The sequence below is a fragment of the Pelodiscus sinensis genome, chromosome 1 (assembly GCF_052426305.1).
Source record: "Pelodiscus sinensis isolate ZL-2025 chromosome 1, ASM5242630v1, whole genome shotgun sequence".
In the NCBI taxonomy this organism is placed as follows: domain Eukaryota; kingdom Metazoa; phylum Chordata; order Testudines; family Trionychidae; genus Pelodiscus; species Pelodiscus sinensis.
In genome coordinates, this window is record NC_143052.1 from 238,165,733 (window position 1) to 238,185,447 (window position 19,715).

Consider the following 19,715-nt stretch of genomic DNA (forward strand, 5'->3'; position numbering starts at 1 on the left):
AGGGCTATTTCAAAATAGCAGCAATGGAGTATCTACACATGCCTTATTTCAAAATAGCTCTTTCTGAATAGGTGTTATTCCTCGTAGAATGAGGTTTACAAATTTTGGAATAAGCTGTCCGTTATTTCAAAATAATGCTAGTTATCTCGAAATAGTGGTGCAGTCTAGGATGTGCCCTAAGAAAACATTTTAGTCAACTGAATGGCTGGAATATCCAGAAAAAAGTAATATCCCTCCCATTCATCACAGGTCTTTTGTTTGTTTTAAGGCAAAAGAAAGACTTCACGAGCAACCGTAATAGTTTATGACAATGGAAACGGGAAGATTACAGTGAACGGAATAGATTATTTACATTATTTTCCAGTGATACAAGATAGGTGAGAGCACCATGTATTTATTTTAATATTAACAATATAAACAGAAACCGTCCTACTTTGTTAGAGCATTTCAAGCATTCGTTATATCAGAAAGGCTAAGATGATGCTGATTAATATTCTTGTAACTTGATAGATTATTTGTCTTTGTTTCTGCATGGATCTTTAACTCTATACAATTGATACTGTGTCTCTTGTTCTTGTATTAGTAAAGACTTACCTTGTTGCCATTTTTAAATCCCCGGTAGTTCAGACTCCGTGCCCGCAGAGTAATGGTAGTTCGAATTAGAAAGCCTAATTCGAACTACCTACTCCGTGCCGCGTATAGCCGCGGGCACGGAGTCCGAACTACTGGGGATTTTAAAATGGCGGCGCCCGGCAAGATGCAAATGAAGCCCAGGATATTTAAATCCCGGGCTTCATTTGCAACTTCGAATGACTACATTAACCACCCTCGTTCGAACTAGGGTGGTAGTGTAGACATACCCTTAGTGTATGGGCCGTGAGCTCTCATCTGCGTTTTTTCAAAGACAGTTCCAAAGTATAAAAATGCAGATCATTTTGGTACTTTAGTAATGGGATCTGCTCAGCTCAGAGAAGCTGTCTGGTTTACTGGAATAGACTCCTGAAATACATCTATTTCCTGAGACTCCCAGAGATAGTAGTCACTCAGTCTTATTCCAGCATATATCAATGCAGTAGAACAATAATTCAAGATATTTCTCCAAAAATTTCAGACTACACACATTATTTCAGTTCATTTTACACTGACAAGATTTCTGAAGAGAAGTTTGAAAAAATTTCATCAAAGCAAGTCACTGTGGGTTTAGTTTATTCCTCTTGTTGGCTGTATAATTCAAACACCTTATATATGCAGTAATCTACATGCATAATAGTCCTTTCACATCTGGGTTTAACATATTGACAAAGCAGTACTGGGAAGCTTGCATTTCTTTAGATTACATTTAAACTGCTCATCATTTAACTCTCTCATAATATAGTAATGTTATATATATATATATATATATATATATATATATATATGTATATATATATATATATATATATATGTAATCAACAGTTTATAAAAATTAAATACTTTGTGTATCTTTTATTTGCAGAGAACAGTTAATGTTCCCTTTCCAGTTCCTTGGTAGACTTGGAAAACATAATATGGTCTGTACCGTCCTTGGTGGAGGAAGTTCCTCCCAGGCTGGAGCAATCCGTTTAGCCTCTGCAAGAGCTTTGTGCAGTTTTGTCACTGAAAATGAAGCAGAATTTATGAGGCAAGGTATGAGTATAAATAGGAAAACATGAATAATTCCAATAGTAATATGTTGACACACTTTTCCAGTCACTGACTGAGATTAAGGGCCTGACCCTCAAAAAACACAGAAATGAGTAGCTCCATTGAAATCAGTGAGACTTTTCATATGCATAAGTGTTTTCAGGACCCAAATTTAACACTATTTATAACTAAATAGTCAATTTTCCTGACATCTTTCAAATTCCTAGCAGTATTTCCTCTTCGAAGGGTTTGTGCATCTATTCATGAGATGTTAGTCACAATCCCAACCTGAGAACCCCTATTTAGGTTGGATCCCATCAATGTTGAAGCACAACATATAGTAATATAACGAGTCAAGAGAAAAATCTTGAGCCCAAATTTTTGTGGGAGAAAAAGATTCCAAGACTGCTACTTGAAGAGATTCTATTGCAGTTGAATAGAGACAAATCTTGTATATTCTAATTCATGGATTCTCACAACATATTTTTGGTGGCCGCTCTCACAGTATTTCTTAAAAGATTTAATTAACCATAGGAAAAATAAATACATATTCATGTCCAAGTCATTATAATTTATTTATGTAGGTTTTTTTGTTTGATTCAATACTAAAAAAGACAACAATACATTGTTTACTGGACTTAAAGGTAATAGAAACAAATAAGGTGCTTTGTACGTTCTTGTATTTTGTTGGGTTTTTTTGTTTTGTGTGTGGGGTTGCTTTTTTAAAGACTTGCTAGAGAGTAAGTCTGTTGTGAAAAGTGCTATTAAACACATACCAACATCACTTTTCACAACAGAATTACTCAGTCCTGGTGAGCCTGCGGACAAATTAAGCCCTGGATTGGGAGGTGGGTACAGATATGGCAGGGGCCACTGACAATGGGGCACTAGAGGAGGCAGCAGAGACCGAGGTGATGGGAAGCTAGGGGTGGGGGTGAGCTCTAGGCCAGAGCCCATCACAATATAGCCAGGAAATGGAGCCTGTAGCCCCATGGCTGGAGCCTATCACCCAGGGGATGAAGCCTGACCCCAGCGTCCCCAGAAAGGTGAGAAACTCACTGGCTGCCTGCTCCTCCAGCTTTTGTCTCCAGAGGGAGGCAAGCCCAACTATTACTGACCACCCTGGAGGAGGGGCTGATGCTTTGTGACTCCTTTTCTCTCCCCCCCCCCTCCCCCCACACACACACACGCACACATTCTTGCCTGGGAGACTGTGGATGCAAGAAAAGCCCTTCATGGCTACATTTGAGAAATGCTGTTCTAAACGTTCCACCATTCAAACACCAAAATGTTGGGGCTATCCGTAGATTAGTTTTAACTTGATCTGAAGGGATGACAAGGAACATAAGTATAAGTAGGTTCCTTTAAAAAGGCTAGGGTCACATGAGCAAGTCACCTGTCCATGCACGATTCAGTCTTTAGTAGCAAAGACTGCTGCTAGGTTCACAGCAAAAATACCTTAATGTGGATTGGCGTCACTTAAGGTCCATTGTCAGTCAAGTATCCCAACTCACTTGACTAGCCACCTTTTCACAATAGGTGGGTGAAGTCTTTTGTTACCTCCCAGAAGCAAATACTTGGAATAGCCAATATTTATAACTTTAAATAAAAAAAATGCATGCATATGAATAGTATGAACAGAATCAGCAAAGCATAAATGTTCAACAGACACCTTACTTGCCCCACTTTGTACAAAATTTGGGGCAAACATACAATAGTGGATGCAACAATCTTCTGCATGTTCACATCAAAAATCCAATAATGTCACGGCCTACTGATAATGAAAACAGCATAATTCTGCTTTAAGCAAGTTTTTGTCTTTGCTTAATGTGCTTTTGAAACTGTTACATTCCAAGCTCAGAAGGGACCATATGGATGATCCGGTCTGTTCCTCTGTATAACATAGGGCACAGAACTTCCACAAAATAATTCCTAGAGCACATATTTTAGAAAAAGATCCAATTTTGATTTAAATAGTCAGTGATAAAGAATCCGCCACAACCCTGATACATTGTGTTAGTAGTTAATTATCCCCATCATTAAAAATGTATGCTTTATTTCCAGTTTGAATGTGTCTAGTTTTCCCTTACAGCCATTGGATTGTGCTATACTTTGCCATATTGATGAACATATTATTAAATATTTGTTCCACATGCAGATACTTAGACTGTAATCAAGTCACCTTTTATCCATCTCTTTGTTAAGATAAATAGATTATTTGAGTCTGCCACAAGAAGGCAGGTTTTCTAATCTTTTAATCTTTCCCATGGCTCTTCTTTGAGCCCTCTCTAATTAATCAACATCTTTCTTGAATTGCGGGTATCAGAACTAGACACTATTCCAGCAGTGGTTTCACCAGTGCCAAATAGAGATAAAATAAATAATTTCTCTACTGCTACTCAAGAAACCTGTTTATATAGCTCAGGATTGCCTTAGCTTTTTTGGCTAAAATATCACACTGAAAGGTCCTGTTCAGCTTATCACCCATGACCCTCAAATCTTTTTCAGAGTCACTGCTACCTAGGTTAGTCCTCCATTCTGTAAGTAGAGCCTTAATTCTTTGTTCCTTGATTGATACACTTACATTTAGCTATCGTAATGCATTTTGCTTACGTATGCCCAGTTTTCCAAGCAATCCCAATCTCTCTATTAGTGAATTGTCCTCTTCGTTATTTACCACTCATTGAGTTTTGTCCTCTGCAGACTTTATTAGAGATTATTTTCTTTTTGTTCCGGTCATTGATACAAATATTGAAAGGAGTAGGGCTAAGAAACAATTCCTACAGGACCCCACTGGAAACTTAACCTATCTACATGATGACCATTCCCCACTTACAATTACATGTTGAAACCTATCAATAAGTTTTTAATTAATTTAATACGTGCCATGTTAATTTTATATCTGTCTAGTTTTTAATCCAAATGTCATGTGATATCAGCACCTTACAGAAGTCTTAAGTTGGTATTTTATATCAACACTATTGCCTTTATCAGCCAAACTTGTAATATATTGAAAAAAGATACCAAGTTAGTTTGACAGAATCTGTTTTTCATAAATCTGTGTAGATTCACATTAATTATTTTACCCTCCTTTAATTCTTTATTAATCCAGTCCTGTGTTATCCACTACATCGTCTTGCCCAGGATATATGTCAGGCTTACAGGCCTACAGTTAGCCAGGTCATCCCATTTACCCTTTTTAAAAATTGGCACATTAGCTTTCTTCCAGTGTTCTGGAACTTCCTCATTTCTCCAAGACATATTGAAGATCAATATTAATGATCCGGCAAGCTCTACAGCCAACTCTTTTTAAAACTTTTAGTTGCATGTTGTTTGAACTTGCTGATTTAAAAATGTCTAACTTTAGTAGCTTCTGTGTAATATCCTCCAAAGATGCTATTGGAATGGAAGGAGTATTATCATCACTATATGATAAGACGATATGATTTATTTTTCTCCAATACAGAACAGAAATATGTATTGAATACTTCTGCTTTTTCAGTATTTGTATTTATTTATATATTCTCCCTATATATTTAGTAGTGGACTGATACCATTATTATTCATATATAAACTATGTATTGTCCTTAACTCTGCTAACCATAGATTTCTCCTTATGTCCCTTTGCTTCCCTTATCAATTTTTATAATTCATAGCTTCTGATTTATATTTAATACTATCAACTTCCTCTTTCTTCCGTTTGTTATATTATTTTATAGCTGTTTAAAAGTGAAATGAAATATTTGAACAAATAGCGTGTACTTTACACCACAGGAGTGATTTTTATAAGATTTTTAATGTATAATATAAAAAATTCAAATATTGTAACAATGTTAAGAATCTGTAGTGTTTGACTAAGATAAATTCCTTTTTGTTTGTTTCAAGCTATACATTTGTCCACCTTTTGGGACTAGATTTTTGTAATTCATATGGTGGTAAGAGTCATCGGTTGTTCAGAAACCACCTTCTCTCCCTCATATACTCTCACACACATTCATACAATAAATTAATGAATGATGTATTTCATAAAATGACTGTCTTCATATTGTCCTGTAGCTGGATTACTGACCTATGATCCACGTAACAAAGAACGAAAGAAGCCAGGTCAAGAGGGAGCCCGCAGGAAGTTCACCTGGAAAAAACGCTAACTCTGTCAGGAGCAGATATTATAGCAAGTTCAATATATAATTAACTGTATAATTTCTTTACGATCACCATTTTTGTAAATATATCTGGTAATAAATTTTTATTTCTAATTATGTTTTTCCTCTTTAAAAAATTATTTTAACTTGATCAGTTAAATTTTAAAAGTGCTATCCTCCAGTCTCACTTCAGCACCAACTGATACTGTACCAAAAATCTGCTGCTATTTGCCAGATTCCTCACTATTTGCAGTAAAGGGTAATCCTTAGGTACTAATCATTGGCCCTATGCCAATAATGAGCACTGATCAGATGGCACACACTAGTCTGAGGCAGCAGTGTTCTTTCTAGTCTTCAAGTTCAGAGGGTAGTAGTGAAGTTTCATGAGTGTGTTCCCTCAGTCGAGTATTCAGGTCAGTAGACCCTTGAGAGAGTGTTTGAATGCTGAATTCTACTACTCTGGGCATAGAAGCTCAAAGAGGGAAAGCAATCCCTACTATCTTCCCCCTTGGCCAGCATCTCGACTTGGCTCCCATATCATCTCCTGATTGGGTTGCGACACCAGAGACTCCAGTGGAGTTGACCCAAGAAATATACATAAGCTTCTAGACATCCTGTTCCTGGATCTCTTGCAATTCTCATCACCAAGGGACATTTTGAGCCAGCTGAATTGCTTTGGCAGATGCCTGCCTCTTTGGCACCAACATCAGAAGGGGCAGGTAATCATTATCAAGTGCCTCGTTAGCACCTTTGGCAACTTTATAGACATCCCACACAGGGTCACTAGTTGTTGCTGCAACAATTGGGAGGTCTTAGCAAAGTCAACAACAATCAACACAGACAAGAAACTTAAGAAATATAAGAAACAAGGTATCTCTGAAACTTTCTGCTTTCCAGGGGGTGGGAAACACAACTGCAAATTTCTTCAGTAGGGATTTCATATACAAATGTGCATCGTCAATCAGGAAGGATAGTCTCTTCCAAATCTTCCTCCAGTGGGGATACACAGCAATAGATTTATTTGCAAACAATCTGAACAACAAAGGTTTTGTTTCAGGTTGGTCTGCAAGCCTGGGTTCTGTTACAGATGCCTTCTTTCTCCCTAGTCCACTCTACCTCCAATATGTGTTCCTACCATCTCAGCTCATCCCAAGAGTACTAAAAAGGGAGAATTAATCACAATGACACCAGGTTGGCAACTCGTTCACGGACCTACATCAGCTGTTCCTCTGGTCATGAGTATCTTTGCCCCCTGGACAAGGTTCTCCTGCTTCAAACCCAGGGTAAGTCTGTCTCACAACCTCCAGTTTTCCCACATCACTGCTCTCTATTTGAATACTCATGGACAGTCATGCTTCAAAAATGTCTAAGCCAGCTTGGTGAGCAACCGAAAACAATCCACTAGAGCAGTGATGGGCAAATATCAAACCCTCGGGCTGGATCCAGTCTGCCAGAGTTAGCCCCTGATGGGTCACCACACTGCCATATTTACCAGCCCTGTGCAGATACAGGGGATCAAGTGCCTGTTGGCTGCAGATCGCTGTTCCCAGTAAATGGGATCTGCAATCACCCGTACCTGCAGAGGTGCAGGTAAATATAGTGGCAGCAGCCCACCGGGGGTTAACCCTGGTCAACTGCCACTGTTGTATTGCCTACCCCCACAGTAGAGCCACATATGTAGCAAAGTGAAAAAGTTCTTCAATCTGATCATCATCTCAAACACTTAACATGAGATATATAGTGATAAAATACCTCCCTGTGCTTAATTGTACATCCTTAGCTCAATGCACAAAAAGAGCAGACATGCATGTGTGATGGATAGGAGGGTGCTAACCAGCACTCAGTAACTTAAGGGTTAAACTCAGGTAAGGGGGTTGGCAGGGTTTAAGGAGAACCAATGGGATACATTGCTGAAATCTGAATTGAGGTGATATGCCTGCCTGCTCTCTTTGCATGAGTTTTTTAAGTTAGGAGCTGGAGGAAGCAAGGTGAAGTAATCAAATGGAATACCATGCCTACAAGAAATATTGGACATGGGAAAGGACTGGGCCTTGAAGTACTGATCGTGAGTAGATAGAGAAATGTATGTTTAGTTGCAATCAGTATTTTTCTTTTTGTTGTTGGGGTAAACTTCTCTCTGTGAAATCCACATGCCTCTTTTCCTCCTGTTCACTCTATACCTAAGGGCTATGTCTACACTGGCATGATTTTCCGAAAATGCTTTTAACGGAAAAGTTTTCCGTTAAAAGCATTTTCGGAAAAATCGCGTCTAGATTGGCAGGATGCTTTTCCGCAAAAGCACTTTTTGTGGAAAAGCGTCCATGGCCAATTTAGATGCAGTTTTCCGCAAAAAAGCCCCGATCGCCATTTTCGCAATTGGGGCTTTTTTGCGGAAAACAGTACTATGCTGTTTACACTGGCCCTCTTGCGCAAATCATTTGCGCAAGAGAGCTTTTGCCCGAATGGGAGCAGCACAGTATTTCCACAAGAACACTGACGATCTTACATGAGATCGTCAGTGTTCTTGCGGAAATTCAAACGGCCAGTGTACACAGCTGGCAAGGTTTTTTTTGCGGAAAAACTTGCCAGTCTAGACACAGCCAAGATGTGTCACCAATACCATTTTTTCCTCTATTTTAATCTGCTTTTTTCTCAGTTTCTCTGTAACATCTAGCAACCAAGTATTCTTCAAGTATTCATTTTTTTTTTTTGGTTAATAAAATCACCTTTTTTAAGGTAGTGATTTGATTCTTGTATCTTGAAAGGTAGCAGGTCTGTGTGTGTGCCTGCCTAGGCTGAGTGGTCAGCTACTAGAGACTGCAGTTTTTCTATTTTCTTTCTTAAGCTCTCTTGTGGTAAAAGAGCTTGGGGTACGCCTGGAAAAAGTTCAAGTGATTCTTCTTGTGTTGAAAAGAAGGAGTTAGGCTGCCACAATCAAGTGTCCATCTCCCAGTTCCAATGAATCTGTGACTCTGGGAGGCTTTTTGTAAGCAGAGCCTACAGAGGCAAGGTATTTTTAAGGTCTCTTGCGGGACCCCACCTTCTGCACTCAGAATGCCAGAGTGGGGAACAGCCTTGACCGCATGCTACCTAAGTGGTGGTGCCAGCACAAGTCTCCAGTGCAGTAGGTGCCCACACACCGGCAATGGAACATATACGTGCACAACTTATACCGAAGAAGAATGTACGAATAAAAAACATTTTTAACCACTACCCCCCCACCCCATTTCTATGGTATTTGGAGCACCAACACTACAGACTTCTGGGCCCTCAAAATCATAGAGGTGGAATATTGCCCCCAATTCCAAGCCTTCCCCAACCATCACCAAATTTCTGTCTCTTTTCAGAGATTCCTTTCATAAATATATGCTACATCAGGAAGGGCAGCCACTTTTAAATCTCAGTGCAGTGGAAGAAGTACCTCGAGCACAGGGAAAGGAATTTTACTTAATTCCCCCCAAAAAATAAGGAGGCTGGCCTATTCAGGACCTTAAAGAGTTGAACACCTTTATTTGCAAGGTCATGTTTATGATGGTGACTTCAGCCTTGATCATTTCAACCCTAGAGCCACATGACTGGTACATAGTTCTTGTTTCCATATGGTAACTCACTTTATCAACAAGATACGCGTTCTAGCTGCTGTGTGTCCTATTGATAGCACCCATTGGCAGTGTTTCTGTCACTTGCACAAGTGGTTTTATTTTGCAGACAGGAGAGCTCTCACCCATTGGCATTTAAAATGTCCACAAGAGTGCAGCCTTGCACATGTAGACATGCCCTGAGAGTCTCTATTTAAAGTCCCCGCCTGTATTTTGTGGTGATTTGTAAACTATTTTAATCAGTTCACAAAGCTGTGATAAATCACTTAAATCATGTATTCCTCCCAATACCAGCAGGATGTAACAGTGAATAAAATAGTAGGCAAAAAAGCTGCATGTACCTTTATCTCAACACCTGGTTACTCCTTTATTTCATTTGTGAGTTCAGGATCACTTGTATGTATGAAGCTGTCTGTATAACTAGGTATTAGTTAACGGTGCCTTTGAGTCAAGTAGGCATTCAAGCAAATCATCTCTATTCAACAAAGCATGTGAGCATGTGTTTAACATTTAATATGTGCTTAAGTCTCATTGACTTTAAATGAGGTTGCCAATTGAATATGCTATAGGAGGGGAGGAAAAACAAAGATAATCCAGTTCAAATAGCTGTAGAAAAAAATTGATTAATTTAACAATATTAACTCATTAGCCTATCTGAATGCATAGATCTAAGATTAGCCGGTTGGGCTCAATAATAAATGGAACATACTTAGTCAAAATCAGAGATGAGTGAATAGACAAAATATCTATCCTTAAATTCCACACAGTAGATTTTGCCCTCTAACAAGCAGGAAAGAAAGCCTCAAGGTTCCAAAACCAGGAAAAAACCCACCCAGGAATTGATCAGTCTGATTAATTATCATCCTTTATAGATCTGGGAATATCACTAACAGTTGATGTATCCATCAAATTCAGCTACTTGATAGAGTTCTAAACTATTTCTGCTCTTAGAGTTGAAAAAGTTAGAAAATATCAGACAGTATAAATATACTCTACAATAAAGAGAATAATAATTTGTATTTTCATGTGTGGTAGTCCACTTTAAACAGACCACCTATACCTCCCATTTTTGCCAACCCTTTGTAGTTTTATGATCAAATTACTTAAATTAAGAAGGAATGTTACATTAGTAAGTCGAGTCTTGTTCCTAGATATGAAATGAGGTTTTTCAGTCTAATACTTGGATCAAAACAAATGAACAATGTCAGACAATTTTCTATGGACCTGAACTAAAGAAATGCGGTGTTCAGTAGCTACTGGCTTGTGTGAAAGTTGCACATGTAGGTCCGTTGTAAGCCTGGAGGAGAAGTCCCAGCTGACCCTGAGCAAGCCACTTGACCTCTGTATGCTAGTCAACTCTCCTAAAAAATCAAGACACACAAAAAAAGTAGGCAACCCCCCCCCACCCCCCAGATCTTATTGCAAACCAAAGACTTGAATCCTGCCTCCACTGCCATCAATGGCTAAGCATTTCTTGTCTTCAGTGAAAGTAGGTTCTACTGCCAGATCACACACCTGGACTTAAGGTTTTTGAATAAATTTCTGGAAAAGCAATGTCTGTTTGGACCATACCTGTATATGTATTCATCACCCTTCACCTGAGGACAAGGAGGACCAAGCAATGCCAGACGTCTGCTCCATTACCCATGACCTCTTACTTCCACGGTACTGAGACTGCAGTCAGCAGTGTCCATCTACTACCCTGCCACATCCTTCCATTGAATCGGTTTTGTAAATATTTGTAAATACTAGAAATAAGTTTAGTTTAAAAAAAATTCTTTTGAGCATTATTTGGCACTGACATGCCTTCCCACCTAACTGCAAACCTAAACCTTCCAGCCTCAAGCTATTATCATCAGATGATGGATTTATTTCAACTGACAAGTCATTTTTTCTGGATGAGAGCCAGCTATGTACTGTTGCTTTAAGCACCAGCCCTTCACCCTCACAACATGCCACCCCAGAGATATTTTGCCAAAATTCTACCCAGTCGAGCAGTCTGTAAGTGAAATGTCAAATTATTTTTTACTCCAAAAAAAGGGACTCTCTTCCCAGTGATACCATTCCTTCAGTGCTCCGGTAAGAAGGGCCTGTCACCAACTTCCTTAGGCAGGTGTCTTCATGCTTCCAAATTGAATTTGGCTGTGACTGGGTGTTTAGGTCATGTGGTACTGTGACACCTCTTTTAAGACTTCTGGCTACTCCAAGGCTGATGGATCAGCCCCCAAATACCAACTGGCCACTTTTCTCTTGAAACCAAATCTTATTTTATCCACCCTCGACTGGTGGACAAATTCCCAGAGGGTCTGCCAAGGCCTCCCATTCTGTACCCCTAGCCCTATTCTGATATTTTATAGTTGCCTTCATGGCAGGCTGGGGACCCCACATAAGACACCTAAAGATTCAATGCATAAGGTTCTTTCAAGAGTCTAAAGGTTTTTGTATGTTTCTTCTCCTTGCCCCTGACAGCCAGATAGCCCCTTATTGGGTCAGACATTGACTCAGACCTAATCTGTCCACACAGCTGCTGAGTCTCTCCCCTGTCTACTAGAAATGATCCATTTCTGTTTTCCATTCAGATCCCACATCTTTACCCCTGACTGCCTGGAAGTTGGCTGGCTGAGCACAACAGATGGGTTGTTGCACAGAGATCTCAGAAACCCTTATACACCATGGTAATGAGGAAAACTGCATCAAGAGCATGAGACAATTTCTGCTCACCATTAGTACCACTCTCTTGCCACAAGATGGAGCACTTTACAATCTAATGAAACTAAGGGTATTTCCAATAGGAACGATTAGGGAGGAAAAGATTAATCTTCCACTTACTGAAAATACAATCAAAGATAAACGTAAATATCTCTTGAAGATATTAATGGATTGATTCAGTTTTTGTTTCTACTCCTTGCCTTTTTGCAGGTAACTTTCTCTAAATGTTGAAATAATATTGTGCAAAAATGTTACTTTTCAGCAGACTCATTTCTATTTATAAATAATTTTCATTAAAGGTTTCTGAAGTCCTCAAACACACCCAGGATTTCTTTCCCATTCCAGCTGGTTATAATGGAAGCATTGATTCAGACCCTGTTTATATTAGGTTATGAACGTAAAGAGGAAAGGATTGTCATTTCCTGTATGTTAATACACTGTCCAGCACAACTGGGTCCTCTGGCTGGCCCATAGGTAATATTGCAATAAATACTTGGCTCTTATACAGATAGAACTTTTCATTCACAGATTTCAAAGCACTTTATAAAAAGATCAATATCATTATGTCTAGTTTATAGTGGGGGCAGGGGGAGAGGAAGCTTCAGCCCCTCTCTAAAGGGTACTTGTGGGTAGGAGGCTCAGAGCTAGGGCTGTCCTAAACAGAAGGGAGTTACATGCCCCTAGTCAGCCCCTTTCACCTGCCTGGTGATTGTTTTTTCTGAATGGTTTGATGAGAAGCAATCCCATTCCAGGCACATCCCACTGTTTTGGCACAACCAAACCCTGGCCTTCCTTTAAGTTATGATGAGAAGAAGCTGTATACCAAATTTGGTGGTCCTAGCTCTTACCATTTAAGAGGCGTTCTTGAACAAACCAGACAGATAGAAGGACAGGAGTCGGGGGGGGGCGGGTTGGAAGATGTAGGGGGGCTCAGGAGATCAGACGGGGGCTTAGGGCAGGGGTGAGGGTGGGGAGTACAGGAGTCAGGGCAGGGGGTTGGGACAGGGAGGTGTGGGGCACTGGATGGGGGCTTCGGGAATAGGGTGGAAAGTGCAGCAGTCAGGACAGGATTGAGAAATGTGGGGGGGTTCAAGGGAGAGGGCAAAGGTGCAGGTGTCAGGGCAGGGTTGGGATGGCGGGGGATCAGAGAAGGGGGTTAGTGTACAGGAATCAGGGCAAAGGGTGGAGGTGGCTGTTCCCTAGGGCTGGTCTGAGGCTGCGGAGGCCATGCTGCTTGGCCATTGGCTGCTCTCCGGACGGAAGCACAAACTCTCTTAAATTTGTAGTAGCTTATTGTGCCTTGTAGGGTTTTTCTTCTTGCTGATTCTTGAATTAACATTGACTAGTTTATGCATTTAAGTGGATAAGTTTCATGGGCTTACTATGTAAACACTAATTAGTTTATCAAAAGGAACCCTGTTTTCAAAGACAGAGGATTTAACTAAGAATTCAAAGAGAATTTATTGTGGTCTGGGCTAATGATTTCAAGAACACACATTAAGAACACCAGTGGAGTTTATTTGGGTCTAACTGACAATCGTTTTGGTTTGCTGGCCTCTTGCTTCCCTATGATATTTTCTGTCTTTCCCTGCCAACATTCATTGTTTATTAACTGTTGGTTAATCAAATTTAATATACCTCACTTAGTAAGTTTTTCTCCTTGTTATGCTTCTCTTCTCTCTATTATTATTCCTAGTTGACCTCATGTTCACACACAGCCATCAGATCTATGCCAGTAACTTACTAATCTAACTGTCCCTTATTGTCTGACTTTTTGACATAATAGATGTCCTGTCACCAGCTCAGGTTCAGCATGGCAAAAGGACTCCTTTCCTGGTCCTCATTCAACCCTGTCACACAGGCTCACTCACCCAGTGTGATTTTTTTTTTTAACTCTCTCCTCTCTGTTCACCTGCAAATCCAAGCATTGCGAAGTCCTTCTGATTCTTTCTCCATGTCATCTTGAAAATCTGACCCTTGGTCTCTGTTGCAGTGGCACTAGAAATGCTTATTGATTTTTTTCTGGTCTACTGCAGCCTGCAACTCACAAGACCTTTGGTTCCCATTTCAGCTCCCACCCACTCCACCCAGAATGCCACAGCTAAAATTATCTTCCTGGTCCACTTCTGAATCCTTGGCTCCCTGTCTTTGCACCCCTCCATTGGCTTCTTCATAGGTGTGATGAATAAGAGGAGTGCTAGCCAGCACTTAGTGACTAAAGGGTTAAAATCAGGTAGCTAGCAAGTGTGTTGGCAGGGGGCCAGAAGAACCAATGGGATATAGTGCTGAAATTTGAATTGGGTATAGATACCTGGTCTGCTCTTCCTTTGCATGAGTTCTAAGTTAAGGGCTGGAGGGAACATGCAATAATCAGAATTATCATGCCTACAAGGAATATTGGGCATGGGAGTGAACTGGGCCTTGAAGTACAGATTAGCATGGATCATGAGTAGAGGGAAAAGGTGTATTTAGAGAGATCCAGGGATTTTTCTTTGTTTTGGTTGTTTGGTTAAACTTCTCTGTGTGAATTTGTGCCTTCCCTCCTCCATTTACTATCTAAGAGCGTACCCAGAGATGTTCTCTGTGTGTTAATTTGTTTTACTCAGTTGCTCTGTAACATCTAGCACCCAAATATGCTTTATCAAGTATACCTTTTTGATTCTGTTAATAAAATCACTTTCTTTAAGGCGATGATTTGATTCTTGCTCCTGGAAAGAAACAGTGGTGGATGGTGCGTGTGTGTGTGCGTGCACGCACCTATGACTAAGAGGTCAGCTACGAGAGACTGCAGTTTGTTTTTTTTAAGCTCTCTTGTGGTAAAGGAGCTTGGGAGTACCCCTCTGGAAGAAGTCCAAGTGCTTTCATTCTGGATTCAAGAAGAAAGGGGTCTCTCTTGTTTCACTTGGTGGTGTCAGCTACTACTCCGTCCCGCAAAGTCAGTGAATCTGTGAGACTGAGGAGTTTTTGTAAGTAGAGGCAAGGTATTTAAGGTCCTGGGCCTGCCTCTTCTGCACTTGAAGTGCCAGGTGGGGAGCTGCACTGACAACAGGTCAAGCTGCTTGTCATCTTGAAGGCTCTGCACAACTTTCTCCTATCTGCTCATATTTATTTCCACATTCCCAGCGTGCCCTCTTCTCACCGGTGAATCACTTCTCTTCCCTTCCAATCCTGTTCCTTTCATCTTTATACTTTCCTTCATACTCACCACTATTACTGGAGTTTCCTCCTTATCCCAGTGTGACAGGAGCCCATTCATTCTTCCAAATGTCATGTTAGGCCTCACTCTATTTCAAGCAGGGCCAGCTCGAGCCATTCCTGCGCCCCGGGCCGCAGGCACGCGACACATGTGCAGCTCCGCCCCCGGGCACGTGGCGCATGCGTGGCCCCATCCCCTAGCGCACTGCACCCCTTAGAGCTGTCATCAGGCGCCTTGCAGCTCCCAGCCCCAAGCACGCGGTGCCTGATGGCAGCTCTAAGGGGCGCCGCATGGCTGTGCGCGTGGCGCCCCTTACAGCTGCCATCAGGTGCCCCCATAGGTTGGCTCCCAGGCAGCTGCCCGGCTAGCTTCCCCCCCCACCCTTAATCCGGCCCTGATTTCAAGTCCTAGGTCTCACCCATATATTTGGAAGATGTGTAACACACGGGCTAGTGTGACAGTATTGGATTTTAATATAAACATGCAGATCATTGTTGCACCACTGTTGTATGTTTGCCCTAAATTCCGGGCCAAGTGGGGTGTCTATTGAAAGCTGATGCGTTGCTGAGTCTGTTTACACTATTCATGTCTATGATTTTTGAGTATGACGTTATAAGTATTGGCTCTGTAGTGACATTTTAAATGTTTGCTTCTGAGACAGCAGCAGGCGTTGCCCCCCTATTATGAGGGGTGGCTACTGAATAAATAGCAGCACTTCATGGAAAATGGCCCTTAACTGTTGCCAATAAACATTTGAGGAATTCTGCTGCAAACCTGCAGACTAGCAGGTACACCATGGCTGTTTGCCTAAAAAGGACGTGCAAACATGTGACAAACTGTATTTTGGGAGGTACCTTCATACAGCAAGAACAGTGGGATTCTCTCCACATGGGCAAGGGAATAAAAAGGTCCCTAAGGTTTCTCTATTTGTCTTCATTTCATCACTTCACTTCAGAAGCCGCTTTGCTATGAACAAAGGGCCCAGAAGGACTGTTGGCCCATCCTAACAAAGGATGTACTCCAGAGACTGTTAAGAGCAGTTTGTTCCATCTCTGTTACAAGCTTGCACCAGGAACTTTGTGATTGGTGTATGTAATGTCATTCCTTTAACAATTCTACTCTCAACCTTTTCTTTCTTTTTAATAATAAACCTTTAGATTTTAGATTCTAATAGATTGGCATGGTGTACTCTTTTGGGTAAGATCTAAGGTATAAACTGACCTGGGAATGTGGCTGGTCCTTTGGCATTGGGAGAACCTGTTTGGATTTGGTAAGACTGGTTTTCATAACCTCTCATCTGTATAAAGTGTGGTGCTGGTTGTGGCACAGATAAAGCTGGAATGTCTAAGGGGGTTGCATGTGCGACTTCTTGCTGGACAGCGTGGCAGCTGAAGAGCTCTGTGTGACTGGTTTGATGCCCTATAGTGAAGGACCCCAAGTCTTGGGCAGTAAGTAGCCGTTTCTAAGCAAGTCACCCTGATTTGACCCTCAGTGGGGCCCTCAGAAATTATTATATTACAGCTAATAATGAGAATAGTGTCCATTTAATCATAGAAAGGAGAAATTATCCTTTTTGGAGCAACAGTCCTCCTTCAAATGATAGTCCCTTTGTGTATTCCACACGTGGGGAGGCATGTTCATCATGTGCCGAAGTCTGGAAATTCTTCAATGTCTGTTGACCTACAATTATGCAGTAGCGTCCTTCATGTTCCCAGCCTATATTATAAGAGGCAGTGAGTGTTGAGGCCTCTCCAATTCTTTCTTATTTCTTATGATCTGAGTCAGAATTGTCATCCTTCACTTTGTGCTGTATCACCTGTAAAATAAAATATTTGTAAGTAGCTTTTATATCTTAGCTTGGTAGTTATAGTTAGTGGATATAGTATAGAATATTCCCCTCCACCGCCTCACTGTCCAATCAAATAAAATCCTCCTTTGTCCCAGCACTATGCCCAGAGTCCCAGGATTCAAGAACTGCATATCCTGCCCTCATGCCTTCTCCATCAGAGACAAGTATCGGCAGTGCCTATACTATCTGGGTGAGGCATATCTCTGCAAAGTGCAGTCTGCTGATCCTTCCCAAATCCCATCCAGAACTCGTGAGGGTCAAGAACTGCAATTGAAAACGTTTTGGATTAAGGAAGCACCAAGGCCCCACTCTGACCTAAGCTCAGTAGATCTCCCTGAACATTGGCCTCAGCCAACCAGCAGTGCCGCTCCACACGTATGCCTGGGAGTGGAGCTTTTAACATTGAAGCCCAAGGACTCTCCCTCTAGGGCTCCCTATGAGAGTAGGGGACATTCTCGTGGGCATTGGGGCAGATCCCTGCAGAGGACTGTATGAAGAGCTGCTCTAGGTTAAGTGAGATGTCGGAACCCATGGAACTGGTGCCCCCAGACTGATGTGCAAGAGGCACAAAAAGAAGGATCCACTGGTAACAAGAGTGACTGCTGTACCAAAGTGGAAAGACAGACTTTCTCCAGCCTCAGCTCTGAGTGTGGGTCCAGGCTAATTGTTGGTGCTGCCTCATTTACCCAGAGACCTTTTGACTGTGACAGATGAGCTAAGTCCTTCGGGATCTCTTCTGGAATTCCGTGACCCATTAGGAGAGAACATGATTAAGAGCCGTGTGTTGTGTGGATTCCAGCAAATATGGTAATAGGCTCCTTTGTAGATGGGGAAATAATCTCTATAAACCTTTCTGTGAAGGTAGCATGTTCTCCTGGAAGTATGTAGTGTTTCGCAATATGTTAGAGATCACCAATATATTCCTAGAAGAAAAATAATTAGTATTTTCAGTGTTCACACTTTGGTTTTAATGCTGCTTGCACACTACATAAATCTGTTTCCCCCTCCCCTGCAAACACTGTATGAAGTCTGTTTAAGAATCTAATATTTACTCTAATAAACATGAAGGCAGCTCCCTTTATCCATTTCTGCAGATAATACTCATCCCTTCATTGTGAAGACAGATGTCAAAAATTAAAACTGCTATGAAGAAGCCTAAGAAAATGTGTGCTTCGAAATGTTTATTACACAACCATTTAAAGCATCTTCTGAATCATATCATTGCCCTCATTTCATTTGTTTCTTTGCTTCATTTTTCCCCCTGCACCATTTTCCTCTTAAAACTGTTCTTGCTGCTTCCTTATTATTCAGATGTATAATTAGAAATCCATTATTATGTTTTATGGAGATGTAAAGTGTAGGAAGAAAGCGGCATAACTACTTTTTACATACTGCATGCAAATTATCCACCTTGTGTATTTTGGCAGTGGCTCTGAATGTTCGGCAGATGCAGTTTTCATTTCCCTTGGAGCTCTGTTTACCCATTTTATTGCTAGTCATCAAGTAGAGCAGCAGAAAATCTAAAGGGGGGGAACTTTCTATACAAGGAGCTTAATATGTGTGGATTGTAGCTTTTTGGCTGGGAATGTGTATATATTAATGTGCTGCACCTACACAATCATTTTCATGGTTATTATATATAATTGATGGCCGTAAAAGACACAAGTAAGAAATATACCACACAAGAACTCTCTCTCCAAAATTATAACTGTTAGACAAGCATTTGTAAGATATGATTTTAAATATTCTGCACAAATAAAATATATGCAGAATAAAGGAGACAGAACCACAGTGCAGCTGTTTTGTGGGGGACGGGTACTAAGAATTAAAAACAAGCCTGTTTCCTGAGCCTGCTTCCTCTAACTGAGCATATTTATGGCCTCATAATGTCAACAGTGCTTTGGTTACCTAGATCAGTGGTCCCCAATGTGATGCCTGCGGGCTCCATGGCGCCCACCGGGGCATTTATGTGAGCCCGCCGAGTGATCAGGGCCAGCCCAAGCCATGCTTGTGCCCCGGGCATGCAGTGCATGCGTGGCCCCGCGTCCAGGTGCCTGGCAGCCCCAAAAGGTTGGGGACCACTGACCTAGATGGTTTGATGTACTTAGACCTGATAGTATAAAGAATTATGCACAAATGGTAACATTGTTAATACCCGTACATGTATACAATGGTGCAAATAGAATCCATTTCTCATGGTTACAGGGGACATATGACCTCCCCATGACTCCTACGCACCCCAACACCCATCTGAATGCCCTCAAGCACTCCCTGTTACCTCCCCATAAGCCACAGATGTTATTAGGAGCAGGGGGCTTCTATCCTCCTCCCATTGTGCCAGAGACTTCAGAAACACAGTGGCAAAAGGAGCAGAACATTGAGGAGCCTCATACAGGCAACTCCTACAGCAACTCATACAGGCAACTTCTTAAACTGTGTTCCGTGGCATGAGGCAGTCGGAGGTGTGCCATGGAGAACAGAGTTCAAAACGGCCGACCTTAACGAGGCAGGTGACCTTTTTTTCCCCCCCTGAATAACTTTCCCCCGACCCTCTCCTC

At 41.3% G+C, this 19,715-nt stretch overlaps 1 protein-coding gene across 3 annotated transcripts in view; it reads left to right on the forward strand.

Moving 5' to 3' along the window:
• MRPS9 (mitochondrial ribosomal protein S9) overlaps positions 1–5,921 on the forward strand; it is a 58,043-nt gene extending 52,122 nt beyond the window's left edge. For all 3 annotated transcript variants that reach the window (XM_075917494.2, XM_075917503.2, XM_075917506.2), the window contains 3 exons: positions 269–377; positions 1,496–1,665; positions 5,719–5,921. In XM_075917494.2, the coding sequence (XP_075773609.1) occupies positions 269–377; positions 1,496–1,665; positions 5,719–5,810 (371 nt within the window). In that variant the 3' untranslated portion in view covers positions 5,811–5,921. The remainder of the gene's footprint in view (positions 1–268; positions 378–1,495; positions 1,666–5,718) is intronic.
• Positions 5,922–19,715: the final 13,794 nt, after the last annotated feature.